Source organism: Chelonoidis abingdonii, chromosome 10 (genome assembly GCF_003597395.2).
Source record: "Chelonoidis abingdonii isolate Lonesome George chromosome 10, CheloAbing_2.0, whole genome shotgun sequence".
Classification (NCBI taxonomy): domain Eukaryota; kingdom Metazoa; phylum Chordata; order Testudines; family Testudinidae; genus Chelonoidis; species Chelonoidis abingdonii.
The window spans coordinates 47,565,368-47,581,812 of record NC_133778.1 but is presented as its reverse complement, the minus strand read 5'-3'; the positions used below and the strand labels follow the sequence as shown (position 1 = coordinate 47,581,812).

General features: G+C 41.7%; 1 protein-coding gene across 6 annotated transcripts in view; it reads right to left on the bottom strand.

Moving 5' to 3' along the window:
- Nucleotides 1–16,445, bottom strand: part of RBMS1 (RNA binding motif single stranded interacting protein 1) — a 197,432-nt gene that overhangs the window by 116,757 nt on the left and 64,230 nt on the right. Inside the window, exon 1 of one of the 6 annotated variants that reach the window (XM_032782072.2) lies at nucleotides 6,096–6,900. The exons of 2 other annotated variants lie outside the window; for them this stretch is intronic. In XM_032782072.2, coding sequence (XP_032637963.1) covers nucleotides 6,096–6,158 — 63 coding nt within the window. In that variant the 5' untranslated portion in view covers nucleotides 6,159–6,900. Of the gene's footprint in view, nucleotides 1–6,095; nucleotides 6,901–16,445 lie in introns of those variants that run through there. 3 more of the 6 variants (XM_032782070.2, XM_032782071.2, XM_075070169.1) reach the window with 3 other exon arrangements.

Here is a 16,445-nt window from a genome sequence, read left to right as displayed (position 1 = left end):
TTTACATTATTTTAGCATAAGTTAGTGGCACAAGCTAAATCAATAAACCAATTTAAAAATTGGCTTCTAAGAGCAACCACACAGGAGTTTACACTGGTTTAAAGTAAAATCTACTAGAAACAATAGTGAAACGTGCAAGTTGTGTGTAGATAAGCCCTAAAATTTGAGTTTAAAACAGTGCTAGTTTAAGTTCTCTGCCTAGCTAACACATGGCTCTCCCACCACTCTTCTCCTCTCTCTATTTGTAACTCATCCGTTCCCTTTCCTGTTGCATCAGGAAACTCTAAATACAGTGGCTTCTGCAGGGCGCTGTTATAATTACCACAGTGTACTGCAACTGTGAAACTTATGCAAAGTATGTAACAACTACTTCAATAAGCTAGAACAGACAGAATTTAATGTGGTTATTTTGGCTTTCTAGAAATCCTTTCTGACTAACAGTTCACCAAGAATGAAAATGATACTTTTTGGAAAATATTTAATTTGGCATAAAAATTTTAAGACATAACATTTCCCCCTAAGCAGCTCTCATTATAAAATAAAAGCCTCTGCTTTACAGACCACTAAAAACTTTCATAAGAATTGAAGACAGTGAGCTCTAAAGGAATGCTAGTACAAAGTTCCTAGTCCCCATGACCTTTTATAACTTTTGTTTTATCCTGTTTCTCAAAACAAATCTAGACCAATAACAGAATCTTTAGAGCTGTGAAAAATGCACTCACCAGTACAAAAGAGATGTATTAGCAACAGCTACCATTTTCACCAACTCCTGTGAAAACATATTTTAACCACCTTCTGAGGATTTTATTTACTTGACTTTAGTTCTGTGGTGATAAACCCTGTCAAGCCTCTGGAAAAGGTCCCTCCACACCCACTGAGTAATCCTGGTTTAAAGTTAACACATTTCAGAAAATGTAGTAAAATCAAGCATTCTTCAGAGTTGAACATCTGCCATTTCTTTTTTGAAACTTTCAAGACAAAACATACACTTCTGTCTTCTCCCATTAAGGAAATATATTTTACTTGCACACACATATATATATTACGCACATAAATATACATATACACACACTTTAAAACAATTACGCATTCAAACAAATAGACAAAAGGATGATCCAGCAATCTGTAAGAAATCTTAAACAGCAATTTCAAATATTTCAAAATACATTAAACAATCACTTTTTCAAATCTATAATGTCGTACCTGACTGGTTAGGGTGCTTCCTTTTATTTTCTTTCATTCAAGTTTGTACTATACTTATAGAAACTCACTGATTGTTTATGCTTGAGAGATCAGATTTGCTCAGTGCTATACAAACATCTTTGTAAAACATTACAAAAAAATACTAAATGTGAGATTTCTCTAAACTGATGTTTAATGGAAAGCTGAGAGTTTGGTTAAGTCCATGTAAGGTCATTAATGTCAAACATATTTCATATGCAACTGATCAGGTCAATGCAAGGAATAAAATAAAACAAGTCTTATCAATTTGAAAAAAACTGTTTAATCATAATACAGCAAGCTAACAGTTAGACCAAATACACTTTCAGTTTATCTTTCTCCAATCCCTCCCCCATACATGAGCATTCATAGAACAGTATTGTGTAAGAACTATTACCGAGATTTTTCTACAGAATTTCATGCTCTAAATTCTGACCATGCCAGTTACACTCCTTGATCCCATAAATTAATGAGGTCACTTGACATACAGGTTTACAAAAAAGAAAACTGAAGCAAGAGGACAAAAAACCCCACGGAGCTGTCAAATGGTATATAGGATTACAGGTATAGCATCTTGATACTTTAAACCCATCATCCTGAAAGTGAAACATTTTTTAACTGAGGCCTGGTCTACATGTGGTGGTGGTGGGGAGAATCGATCTAAGATATGCAATAAGAATAGCGTAGCTGAAGTCAATGCATCTTAGATCGACTTACTTCGCGCCAAGGACGCGGGATCGATGACCGCTGCTCCCCCATCAACTCCGCTTCTGCCTCTCACCCTGGTGGAGTTCCGGAGTTGACGGGGAGCGTGTTCGGGGATTGATCTAGAGGGGACGTGATACATCGATCCCTGGTAGATCGATCCTGCCGATCCAGCGGGTAGTGTAGACATACCCTGAGACTAGCAATGGTTCGCTTCATTTAAACATTTTCTAAATGCCAGTTTTATCTTCAAACTCCAAGAAAACCCTGTCTATGACATAGAAATTGCTGTGAACAGAGCTACATGAAAGGATTAATCAACAGCATTGTATGTCAGTCTCTAAACAAGGCCAAACACTGAATCAGAGTTAGATTCCTCACGAGCAGTTACACCCAGTTAATCTGCTTGAAAGCAGCAAACTATGTAAATCTACTTATACTGACGAGATAAAACATTACACTCATCAAAATGTAACAGGAACCATTGTTACCAGGCAAAACTGTTAAAAATAAATTAAAAAAAAAATCACTGGGCTTTCTTACAGCAGCACAGATACTGATCCAGCATCTACTGGTGAGACTCAATGGTTACTTCATCCTAAACCTAAATAGCTACTTGCTCTGGCCCCCAAAACCCAGAGGAGATGAGGAAAAGTGGGCTGGGCTGAACACAGTTATTTAAAATCCCAAATCAAATGTCTACAGCAGCTCTACAGATACAAAGAGCAGATGGAAGGGAGGAGACCCAATTTTCCATCATATTGGCATTACACAGGCGTAAATCTGTTTACTTCATTGTTGCTACCTTAGATTTACATGGGCATAACTGAAAGGGGAAAATTCAGGCTCCCTAGATACGTACGTTGTAAAGAAGAGAGATCTAAAAGAGTCTACAGCAGAGGGTGAAGAGGTATACCACTTTTTATAGACTCTTCACAGTAAACAGAATATCCTCCTTTAAAAAGAAGAGTAAAAATATTAGACTGTATTTAGCCACTTTCACATAGCACATATGATCACAACCGTTTTGACAAGAAACTACTGAAGGATAAAACCAACTGGAATAGGCAATGCATTGTCCACAATCTTCAGCCAGACTTGAACTTGCATTCTGTTTTTGTCAGGGCATTACCTGCCAAGTTACTACTCACTTCTGCAGCTTCAAACTTTGACATGATCTCAGTAGGAGCATTTTTAATGTGCTCGTCTGTCCGCAGTGCAGGCGAATCCTATTTAACACAGATGACTTCAGAGACCAGAGCTTGCTGCTCACCCTAACACTATAGAAGAGGAAAAGATTAGGCACCATCCACCTCTTTCTGACCTGAAAATGAAGTAGCTGACTGGCTCCTAGGAGCCTGAGTACACAGAGAGCTAGAAACAGATAGCAAGCATAGTACTATAATCGCAGATTCCTTTGTAAAATGAATATTACTTTTGGCAACAAATAGATGATGTCAGTGAAATCCTGGCCCCATTGAAACCATTGGGATTTTTGCCATGGAATACAATGAGGCAAAATTATATTGTAATTCCTTCCCACTGAAGCTGACAGCGTACTTCTTGCCGTTTGCTGATAGATTGCAGTCAACTTTCAGTCACAATCTGGCACTAACCAGAAATTTTGACAGAAAAAACAGATTTTATCAAAGATTCAGGATTCTATTAACATCTTACACCATTCTGCTACCACTTATAAACACATTATAATTAAAAAGCCAGCATGGGCTATCCCAGAATATTTACTTTTCATTTTTTTAATTCTATTAATGTCTTATCTGGCTCATATACTGGATACCCCCTTTTAACATAGAAGAAAACCAGCCTCTTTGAATAAAATACAAATACAATTTTTTTGAAAATGGATTAGAGTTAACTGTGCATGAATAAATCTACTTGATATCAAATGGAGGGTTAGACTCTCATCCTGTGACACTAATTCGTCCATGCAGTTGAAGTCTCAATGAAAATGAAATCACCAGGTCACTCTTATTCCCGAAGAAGTCAATAGCAGTTTTACACAGACTTCAATGGGAAAAGGCTCAAACCCCAGCTCCCTATGTTAGGAAATGTTTGAATAGAGAACGGCTAAACACTTAACACTAAAGAAATCTCTGGTACCCGGGGTCTCAGGACTACATAATACCCATGCATTCATCTCCTCCTCTGCTACTGAAAAAGAAAACAAAAAGTCTGTTTGTTTTTCTAATTCAGTCAGGCCTTTTAGTCTTTGAATCTAAAGAGTGCACTATGAAAAGAAGAGCATCTTATCAGCATGCTCCAGACCAGCAGGCTAACTCAAATCCTTGCACAAAACATACAACCCTTCAGTAAAAAGGCCTCACCCTTAGAGTTTTCCTCCCTATTTCCTTGCTAACACCCTGTTGCATGCTAACAAACAAATGAACACACCAGACTCTAAGGTGTCTTACTTAACTATCCTTTCAGGTAATGTAAGAAAATAGTGTCTAATACATTGGGTTCCTTTTCAAAGTATTCAGACACACAATACAAGAGCTGCACTATGGTTGTATCTGAGGGATTTAAAAAAAACAAAAACAAAAACAAAAAAAAAACCCACCCAATAATCATATTTTATTACATATAGACACACACTTCAAATGCAAGATGCAATGATAATGACACATTGTTGGGTGTCACCTGCAGAATGTTGTTGAGATATCATCATAAATGGTTTGTATTGTAAAGATGTTTCTTTAAAATGGAAGAAGAGAGCAGCAAATTATGAAAGCTCACTTAAACTCCAAGATAAACCTGATGTACGCTATCAGAGGGCTAGCCGTGTTAGTCTAGATGTCTAAAAAGCAACAAAGAGTCCTGTGGCACCTTATAAATTAACAGATGTATTGAAACATAAGCTTTCGCGGGTGAATACCCACTTTGTCAGATGCACGCATGTACACTGTTGCACGGGTTAATTATCATAATCCTAATCATTCACATGCTTACTTATCAGAGAAACATACATGAATTTGAATTTAATTTTTTTTAAAATTAAAATCAATAATTCCATGAAACCTTGTAGCAAAGTGACACTCCATTACAACGTGATGTAATCTGATATTTCTATCTTTAATGCATCCCAACTTCAGACAGAATTGACAATGCCTCCTGCACCATTATGATGATAAAATAATGTGTTTCCCTGCTAAGGGGGGGGGGGCAGACTCAAAAGGTGATGTGTTTCTCCCTCCCCAACCCACAAGAAAATAAATGACAGTGTGTGGTGGCGGTGAGTGAGTTGATTGGTTTTTTTTCTGTCAACCAAGCATCTTGCTACTGACTTCTAATCCATTAACCTTTTCTACTACACAAGCACAGGGTCCTCACTTTTTCTGACAAACCTGAAGCACATGAGTTTTGTTAGTTTGTTTGGTCAAAGTTTAATGAAAACTGGTCTGTTTTGTAATAAATACTAGTGTGACAAAGCCAATACTAAAAATCAAAAACAGGAAACAGTTTTCCAAGTCTCTCCCACCCCCATTGCAGCAGAGGATGTTGGTCTAACCATTCCAGCTGTTTTCAAAACTTAAGATGCTAAAATGTTCGTTTCAAAACAGTTCCATAGATGTGAATGATTCAAGTTTATCAAAACTATCTGTCTGCTCATAAAATGTCACAGGATTTCCCTTGTACTGCTAGGGGGACCGAGAGGGGGGTGGGGAGAGGTGAAGTTCAGCGGCGACAGCAGAGGTTTTTTTTGGAGGGTGTGGGGTTTTTTGTTTGTTTTGAAAGCTAGTTCGTCCTTTTTGTTATTTTATCAGAAAAGAAAACAAAAATTCAGCCTGAAGTTTCGATTTTCAATGCATGTTACAACTTCACTCCTTAAAAAAACCAAAACGTGTTGCAGAGCTCAGCAAAGCCAGGGCTCCCTGGGCGGTACACAACACGCCCCTCCACTGCTAAGGCCACCCGGCTGAAGTCGCCTGACCGACACCAGATCGCCTCTCTTTCGGGCACTCGGCAAGGTCCCCACCACGCAGCCTCGAAGAGGGGACTCTCGCTCGGTACAAGCCAGCGGGACGGGCGCAGCTGAGCGCCAAGAGACTAGAAGTTAGTTACAGCCCCTGCCACCCACACCTCCCCACCGCCCGAGACGTACCCACTCCTCCCCCTCCCGGGGGGGAGGGGGAGCGCTGCTCTCTTACCTGTTTCCTATAGGGAGTCCTGCTGCCGCCCGCCGGGTTACTGCTGCTATTGGGGAAAATCATCGCCCCGCCTAAGCCCCAGCTTCCCCTCGGGATGGGCAGCAAGTTTTGTGCCAACTTGCGCGCAGGGGCGGCTGCGGTGCGGGGCGAGGTGCCTCCTCCCTCCCCGACGGCGGCGGCTGCCTCCAAGCCGCAGTTCTGCGCACGACGACGCCTCTCTCCCCCTTCCGCTCCGGGGAGCAGCCGCGCAGCGCCTACCGTATGAGCAGCAGCAGCCGCGACCGAAGAGAGTTCATTGATCTGGCGGCAGCAGCGGGCACTTCCCCAGCAGCAGCAGAGCCGATCCCACCTACCAGCGGCCTCAACCACCGCCCAGAGAGAGCAGCGCCGCAGGAGACAGCCCACAGCAGGCTCTGCGCCCGGCCCCTGCGCCCGGCCTGCCCAGCACGCCGCCGCCTCCTGCCCTGGCCGCTTTGCTCTGCGCAAGGGCGCTCGGCTGCCGCCCACTGCGCGGAACCCCGGAGGAGCAGCGGGTGGCCGCCCCTGTCCCGCCGAATGGTTGCTTCTGGCACCCGCATACCGCACATTCCACGGTGCAGCCAGCAGCTCTCTGCGCACCAGCGGCGGCAGCACTACGCCCCTGGGGTAGGCGCTCCGCGACCAGGCGAGCGCACCGGGGGTGTCGGCTCCGCTGCACCTGGGGAAGGGCCCGCATATGCAGCCAGATGAGGACTAGTCTAGCCCTTTAATCTGTAGGGCCAGCAGCAAAGTACCCCCCCCCCGCCCTCCTTCCCCTGGCTGGGCAAAGCTGCCCCTTCGATAAAGCTCTGCAGCCTGGCCCAGTCGCACAAATGGAGGGAGGGACAAAGCCAGAAGCGGCCACCCTAAGGGTCTGCATGCTCCACCTCTAGCCCAAGGTGGAAACCAGGCCCAAATCCACAATGGATCGAAACTCGTTAAATGGCTCAGGGGTCTGAAAACTAGCACCTGGACCTGAAATTTTGCAGTGGCTCAAACCAAAATTTTGGATCCAAACACCCCTAAACTTTGGGGCTAGAAGCCACCATGGTGGTGAGCCTGTCTAAAAACTTACATAGTAGAAATCTAGTTCAAAACTTTGCAGTTTGTGTACATCTCTTCAAATATGTGATTCCCTTTCCTACACATACACAGGCTCAGAAAGGGATTGCAAGTTTACTTTTCCAAAGGACCCCTGTTCCCTGTGTAGTCAATACCAGTTTTGCCAGTGATTGATTGTGCCTGTGTGAAATCTACTGGATTGTCCCTCATGGCTTGAAAGAACAAAAGTCATTAAGTCCAAAACCTAGCCTTATGGTCTGAGAGAGCTAGCACAGTTTTATGGAATTCATCCACCCTACCAGTCCCTCCAAATAATTTTTGTTGAAGTTTGAGGGAAATCCCATTCCGTTCTACCCCACTCTCCCAAAAAATAGAGGGCCTTGGGGAGTTTTGTAGTTACTGGAAAATTAGATTCCTAGCATTTATTGAGGGAAAGGGAGGCAAAGGCCTTCCAAATTTTAGATATGTTACTCAGAACTCTGAACCCTTTTTGTTGTGCCGCTATCATTGGTTACCACTGGTTTCATCTATAAAATAAAATTAAACTTTGTTCAACTCTGTAGTTTCATAGAGGTGACTCTGTAAGAGGACTTTCCAATGAGGACACCTAGTTCCAAGGTTTCCTTTGGTAATTTTTATTCTCTTCGATAGTAAGCACTCACTCCAAAAATGGATTAGGAACATGGATTGCTAGGAAGAAACAGATTTGCCACTTGGTTCACCATTGAAATGTTGAGCTGCATACCAAAACATCCATGCCAGCTCTATAGTGTTTGGTGCTAGTAGCAACTTGGAAAATGTCCACCTCTCTCAACCTTCAGTTACTTTTTGCAATAAGCAGTCACTAAACATTTTGGTGCCATAGCATTTTGATGCTCTAGACAAACAGCCTATTCTAGCACAGCCAACACTGAAAAAGCAGTGCCACTTGGCAGAACTGTTTTCTGTGTAACAGTAAACACCACCAAAACACACACAAACCCCCACACAGCACCTAAAAACTGAACTTATCCACAGTTACATTCCATGTTAAACCTGACCTTTGAATAACTGTTCAGAACTAGTCAAAAACCACTCCTGATGTGTGGTATGTGCACATGCTATCTTACTTCTGCATGCTTTGAATTAGTATTCCCAAGGGAAAAGAAGAACTGCACAATGCTGGCAGCACAGTCTTCGAATAGTCAACAAAAGTGAGAAAGATCTTCACGAATCCTCTACTCTTACAAAATGACTTTGGGAGTAGGAGACACCTGGAATTGATATCTTCCTCCTTCCCCCAGATGACAAAAACTTCTGAGGAACTTCAGTTTTCCCTTGTTCCCCACCCTTTCCCAATACACTTACAAAGGCAGGATGTAAACATTCCATATTCCATCACAGGTATTTTTTAAGGCACCAATCATTGTGGTACTTAGATACAATTACAGGAATTAAAAGATTTAAGAACATTTCAAAAGGGAACTCTAAAAGCAGGAACTCTGCACTTTCATCCCCAGGTTGCATTCTTTAGAGAGCATGTGGATTTCCCTCGTGGAGTCAGCATGCAGCATGTGTTTTTTCATGGACACTATATACTTTGTTTTTCTAATGTTTGTGGTATAAAACATGTAACATTAAACCATTCTGTGAAAATTTGAACAGAAAACATCACCCTCAAGGAGTATTTGTTTTATTTATGATTTTGTTTAAAGGAGATTTGCAATGGCATTTTCAGAGGAGAAAGTGTATTAGCCTTGATGTCCTGGCCAAAGTAGCATTCAGCCTACCAAAATTCTCCTTGCATATCCAAATCGATACAGTAATCTTCCTCAATTCTTGCCCTAAATTATGAAGTAGCCTTGCCTTGTGTGCTGTTAAACAATAGCTATATTCTACCCCAGAGCTGGCAGTGGCATTTTAGTGATGTAATGGTGGGTTAAGTGATTTCTGTGTCTGAGTATGCATGAGAGAGAGAGAGAGAGAGAGAAGACTAACAAGGCTTGACAGTATCTTCTGGAAAGAAAGATGTTATATATGTTTAAGATTTTACTATGCGCTTTCCCCGCATCTCTTCTAGGATAAAAGGATCATCACTTGTTTGCAAATAAGACTCTCAGTCTTACCCTGCTAAGAGTAAAAATATTGAAACAGGCTCTTTGAAATGTATACAGAAGTGGAAATGTAAATCACATTTGTCAAGGAAATTAATATTAATTGTGTTATAACAGATGTGAACATATGTGCTAGTATGCAGGCACCTTCCTGGTTAAAGTTATAAATATGCAATTCAGTTTGTTCCTGAGAGGAACTGGTAAGCATGGAGGTTCTAAAGGTACCTGGATTAATATTTTTACAGTTTCTTTAACTAGCAGGAGTTGCTCAGTCAAAAAAGGCAGCGGCTTGCAGAGCAGAACTAGTTACATTTTGTAGTTAAAATCTTCATGCATTGTATGTTTATTGTTCAGAGATAGTTAAAAGATGTGTATTCGTAGATAAATTAAGGCCAGATCTGAGTTGAGCATACCACCAGGGGATATCTGAACACCTAGACAGCAACAGGAAGCCTTCAAAGGAGCTAGAGAATATCTGGAAAACTTGGAAGCTTCCAAGTAATTACCATCAATCTCAGCAAACAGCAGATTGGTGAAACTCAACTCTTATGCTGTAAACAGTTCCACATACATAAATCACAGCTTCATGATTCAGATCAAATCCATGGTTTCTTACTGTAGACAAAGCTAAATAAACTCTGTAGAAACCCTCCATCAAGGGTCATTCACCGCTGTGGTGGAACAGGTAGTGTTTCTGCGTCCCTACAGGGTTCTGTTTTAGTAGGGTAACTTTAGTTTCCACTCAGGGCTTCTAGGAACCTAGTCTGGATGTGCTGAATTCATGCATTCTGCCAGCTGCCCTGGCCATGTCCCCTTGTGAGCCAGTGCCACCTGTATGGGGGGGAAGAGGGCTGCCTAACACACCCCTGCTGCAGGGAAGGTTATGAGCACTTACTACTCTCCCCTTCCAGTTAGGTCTTTCTACCATCATGGTCCTTTGTCACAGTATGTATCAATTTATGAAGCCCAGCCCACTGAGCAAAAGGATAAGATCTGTAATCAGTTCTGCAGTCAGTGCTGTTCCAAAGTTGTTTCTCCTTTGTAATTTAATTGACTTTATTCCACATATAATGAACAGTGACATCTAAATCTAAAAGTGAGTGTGCCATACTGACACAAAGGAATGCTCAGAGTCAATTTACCACACTGGGTAAAGATCTTCCAGTGTGTGACACAAAACAGGTCATTCAGGAGGATGCTGAGAAACAGAACAATGCATGAAAACAAACTGCATGTTAGGGGTGCTGAGCATTTCCTGGAGGGGAAATGCTGTCAAGGGAGCTGACAACATCACACAAAATCAGACTTTAACTTTAGCACTAAACTGTTAAGAGATGGAGCAAGAAAAGCATTTAAGATAATGGTCCATGGAATAAAGCAAACTAAATTACAAGGAAAGCTGCCTGAGAGACTGTTAAATAATCTCAGAATTAATTGCTTTTGTTTAAGCTTTATGTATCATAAGTTAAGTGTCCGGATGACCAAAAGTAAAAAATAAATCATATTTTGCTAAATAAGAAAGTGAGGGAGAGGTCAGCAGAACATGAAAGAAATTAAAGTCATGAACATGCAAAGCGTCTTCAATTCATAAACTACAAGATGACATTTTTCTTGGGAAAAGGAAGGACGTACTGAAGAAACAATGATTTCTGGAAAAAAAACGTACAAGTTACTAAGAGGCAGAAGAAAGATACACAAACAGAGAAAACTAAGAGAATGAGAAACAGTTGTTTAAGAACATATTCCTAACATTACAAAAATAGTCACAGGAATATATACAGAAGTCAAATAGTCAAAAGTAAGAATGCAACCTCCTGCCTACGTTCAAGAGCAAAAAGTAAAGACACATCAGACTCTTCAGGGAAACCATTTTCACCAGAGCTGACTCAAAACAGCTGCAGCAAGATATCCAGATTTAAATTTTGGAATTTGGTTTTTAAAAATCCGGTATCACGACTGATATCACCCCCATTCTTTGTTACCTTCACCTATTCAGAAATCCAATTCTAATCCCACCCTACCATTTCATCTCCTTTTTCAAAACAAGTTCTTCCTCTAGCGTAAATCTCTGATTCCCTCTCCCCTTTTTCCCATCTGTTCCACAGCTCTATTCTGTCTTTTCCCTGTAACTCTGTCTGAATAAAATTCACTCTTTTATTAATGCTGCCAAATTTAGTGTATGCGAAATGCTCTGGCCACTGAGTTGGTTCTTCTTTTGAAATTTCCCCTTAAAATCTACCTTTCCATTTTAATTTATGACTGACTTCTGTGTTTTGTGAAATGTTGTATGAAGGACATATTATAAAAGCAAATCACATGATAATAGGTAATTTTTCTGATTTTCTTCATTGATTATTAGTGCAAAGAATGTGACTATAATGAATGATACAATCTATTGTTAATACCATACTAGCACTTCGTAATATTATGGAATGTATTATTTATTTCTTGAAAGCCATGGTCAAGACATTACTTCATAAGAGCATTTCCACTGTCAAAACAAATGCCCCTTTGCTTATCATATGCTGTACATTCTGGGAAGTTTAAATCTGACAGATATTACTGTAATGCATTATAATACAACAGGAATCTAAGGAAGTTGCTTATATTTGACAAATCAGGTAACAACAACACAGGACAAAAACCAACCGCGGTTTGTGAAAATAACCAAAGTGACTCAAAAGAGCTGAACTCTGCCACTGGTATGATAATGATGCCAGACACTTGTTGGAACCTATAGAACAATACAGATTCTACAAACAGATGTCAGAATTACTGTAAAACAAAGTAATAAAGATGGAGTGAGAAGACAAAATATATAGGTAATATTAACCAGTAAAGCAGTGAAAACAGTGCAAGTTTATTACTTCATCAAGAATTGTATACACTTTAAGTAAGACTTAAAATATCCAGCTGCTCCGATATAATTATTTGAGTCACTATTTTGTACATTTAGGAAGGGAGGAGGAGTAGGTGGAGACAGGGAAAAGTTACCTACTACTTAACATTTTTAATGAAATGATAAATGATCTCTTGGAAATATTTGACTGTATGCATAATTATGAGTATGTTGAAACTAAGGATGATAATAAAAGAGAGAGAAAATCTGGAAATACTCAAACATACTTTGTAAAGCATCAAAATGAAGGTGTTCAATAAAGCAAAGCTTGGTTACATATGCTGATGCTCCAGAAGAGGATGGACCACGTGAACCAATATTTTTCTTCTACTACAAACTGGCAAGGTTTTATGTATTTCTTAGAAACTTCAGAAATAAGGAAAAGACAGAAAGAAATGCAAAGAAACCTACAATCCAAATGTGTTTGAAGATAAAGTAAATAGTCAGAAATACTAAAGAAAGGGAATGTTGTTTAGTGGTTAGAGTACGGAACTGAGAGTCAGTAAAACTTATGCATTTTATTCCCTTCTGCATCACTGTTTTCATATCTGGGACTGTGGACTGACATCAATGGGGTATTTCAGTGCTCAGAACGTCTGAAAATCCGACCCTAAATCTCTCTGTGGCTCAGTTTTCATATCTATAAAATTGGGAGAAGGCTTACCTGATTCACGGAGATATTGTGAAGATGTTTGTAAAGAACTCTGAACCCTTGAATGAAAGTTAAATATTATTAACTGAAACCAATTCTCTAATAAAACAATGAAGAAGACTGGCATAACTACATACATCCTATCATCATTGGTTGCCAAAATAGGTCATTATAAAAAGAGGAAACAGAGGCAGAAAAAGGAGTAACTTAAAATATGGCATAGCATACAAAAGAATAGCAAGCATGTGACAAACTGGAACATGGGACATTATTGCCATTAATGGCAACACTAGGCCACCAGTCCCAAGCTGTGTGCTTGCAGAGACCTTGAAGAAAATAAAGGGCAGAAGTTTCCTCTGTAACGTCCACTCTGGATAACTATCCCCTGTTCTGAACTTGCAAAAGATCCACATGGCAGACTGGAAAGAAGAATTTCCCCCTCCACAGATGATAGTATTCATGTTGATAGCTTAGATCAAAAACAAAAATCAAGACTCTTTCCCAACTATGCCTTTGTCTCAACACTGACTCTTGCTAATTTTTAAAACCATGATTTCAGAAAATGTTCCCTGGAATCAAGTACTGTTGTATTTGTTTGACATGCTGATTCTGCTCTTGGCCTCCAAGCTGCCAAGAAGGTATCTGTGAGTGTCTGCCACTGTGTGAAAAGAAGGAAGGCCATCAAACTCATTTCATAATCCACTGATCAACTAAAAACAAATTTTTGGCTACCACCATTCAGAGCTATCACTAGCAGTGAATTTCTTTACCATCCCCCCATACCCATTCACTACCTTAACTCCCATGACAAGAACTAAATATCAGTCCAACCAATAGTTCCAGCACCAATTGCCACTTTCAAAGATTGCATTTTTCCATTTATTATTCGGAGGTGCATGTTGTGCAGTAGACATAAGAAAACAAATTTCCATTTATGTGCAAAATTATTTACTGTGCTCCTCATTAGAGCCACCATTTCAATTCCTATCACTCTAAACTCCAAGGTGAATATTTATCTTCAATAATCATTAAATTCATCACAGATGACTAGGAGCACTTTATTTCAGGGACCAATTTAAGGAGCCTTAGTTTTCACTAAGCTATTTACTAGCTGTTCTGTATTAAGTGTCTCAAGCTGGCAACAGTGCAAATCACTGTGGGAAAGTATTTCAGAAAAAAGTTTGGTGAAGTAATTGACTTGCATTCACAATAAAGCTTTATATTTATTTTATTAAACAGATTCTGAAAGTTCTATTGATCAATTTCCACTGAAATCACTTAATGGTCTGTGCATGAAATCCCTACTGAAGTCAGCAGAGTGTTTGGTCAAAAATTTAAAGTCGAACATAGGGTGAAATCCTGGCGCTGCAGCAGCCAATGGGAATCTTGCCCTTGCCTCCAGAGGAGCCAGGATTTCATACAGGGCTCTTATTTTTTCATCCTAGGATATGGGAGACAGTTAAGTTTTACAAATGCAAATATAATTGGGCCCCAGAAAAGTCAGGAAGTTTCTAGTTAAGGTTGCTACAATGATCTGACCTCATCCCCATTGTGAAGTTGTAGTATAATAGGTTTAGCTGAACTAGGGCTTGACTACACTAGAGAGTTGCAGCGCTGGTGGTGGGTTTACAGCGCTGCAACTTACTCTGTGTCCACACTTGCAAGGCACAGAGAGAGAGATAATTAACTGGTAAAAGGAGACTTTGATCCAGGACACTTAGAATTAATCAGAATAGAAGACATTTATTACAGAGGCTGGTCATTGTTATAATCACAGTTAAGGAGTTTTGTCTCATTTGTAGCATCCTTTACACATAGCTAAAACAAGCACAGAGAGGCCACAGTAGAACGTAAGAACATGGTTGAGTAATGGGGCACACTGAGTGATTAATGAAGCCATCTCCGCTGACACTCGCATGTGAATGCGGCTTCATCACCTGGGAAGGGCAACTGCTTGAGTCAGGGCTGCATTCCTGAGGTTTTGTGCATTGGGGAAAAGCAGAGAGCAGACTGGGGGAAACTGCACTGAAATACTACCACCTCACATTTGCGCACAGGATGTTAGCGGACCTGGAAGCCCAATACGGGTGCGCCATCATCGGCGTCACCTGGGAGAAGGGCAACTGCTGGGTCAGGGCTGCACTGGGGTTTTCTGTGCATTGGGAAATGGGGCGAATAAAGCTGACAGGGGTACCATGCACTAGAACGACTATCCCTACTATTTTTTTCCAAGCCAGATTTTCCTGCTAGATATCTTTCGTTCCCTGGCGGGTTACCTGGGAAGAGCGGGAGAGGGTCTTCCCAGCAATCGGATTCCGCCCTGGCCCCTATGCTAGTCTTGCTCTGTGTGTTTGCGGCAGGCAATGGTCCCTTGCCCACCCCTCACAAGACGCACAACTAGGTGGCGCGGAACGGCATTAGGCTGACTGGGACAAGGACCAAGTGATCTCCTGATAACTTGCGCAAGCCGCATTGCCCACAGGCTCTGGCTGAACTTTTTGAAGGGAATACAGTTTTAGGCAATTACCAGACATGATAGAACCACATCAATTGCTATTCCACATCTAGGCATGCATGATCAGCCAATAACCCCCCCAACGCCTCCTTTCCCAACATTCCATCCTTAAAATAAAAGCTGCTTACCGGGAACTCGCTCCTTTGCTCTATTCACCAACAAGTTTCGCCAGCTGCTGTGACTGGCTACTCTCCTACCTGGCTTGTTGAAGAGCTCACTGGCTGCAAAATGCCTCCTGGGCACTGTGATGCAACTTCTCTACTTCAGACCGAGGGGACGATCCTCCCCCACCCACCTCCCATAAGCCTCACTCTCAGTTTCCTCCACCCCCTCCCCCTCCTCTCCCTGCTCTAACTGTCACATCGTGGTCCCTCAGATTGGCAAGTGGGCGGTCTACCCCCAAGTATCGCATCCAGCTCCTTGGAGCAAAACGGCGAGTCGTCGAGTGGCAGTCACCTGATGGCGGTTTCCCTTCAGCGGGTCTTTGTGCGAGGATACGGCCACTGCCGCAGCTCTTTACTTTAACACACTGCACTGGCACCGCATCCCGGTTACCAATGGCCCTATTCGAGTTCAGGGGCGACTTTCTGATAATCATGCCGGCCATAGGTTATCATAATCCTACTACTGACGGCGGATGCGCTAGCATGTGAGGCTTGGAGGCTAGCCCTCCTCACGTTCTAAATATTAACTACTAATGAAGGTCCAGCAGCTCGCCGTGCTCCATCGCTGGGGGCGCCTCATTTTGGGCGGCGCTGGAAAGGGATGGTCATTGATTGATTACACTCCACACCCTGCTTGGCATGAGAGCCAAAGCAGAAAGGAAAGAGCACCTATTTAACAACTTCCCCATAGGGGCATTTAAAGGGGACAGGTACACATGGGCAGAGCCCAGGAAGTGAGTGGAAGTGCGGAACGATGAGACACGGTGGCTGAAAAACGGTATTCTGGATACACCTCCTAATTCACTAGATGTCCAATAACACGCGCGCTTTTGCTGGCCACACTTGAGAGCCAGCCCGCTGCAATCACCAGCGCTGGAAATCGTACAAAAAACCCCCAAGCAGACCAGGTGTACAGCAGCGCTGCAGCCAGGAGTTGCAGCGCCTGA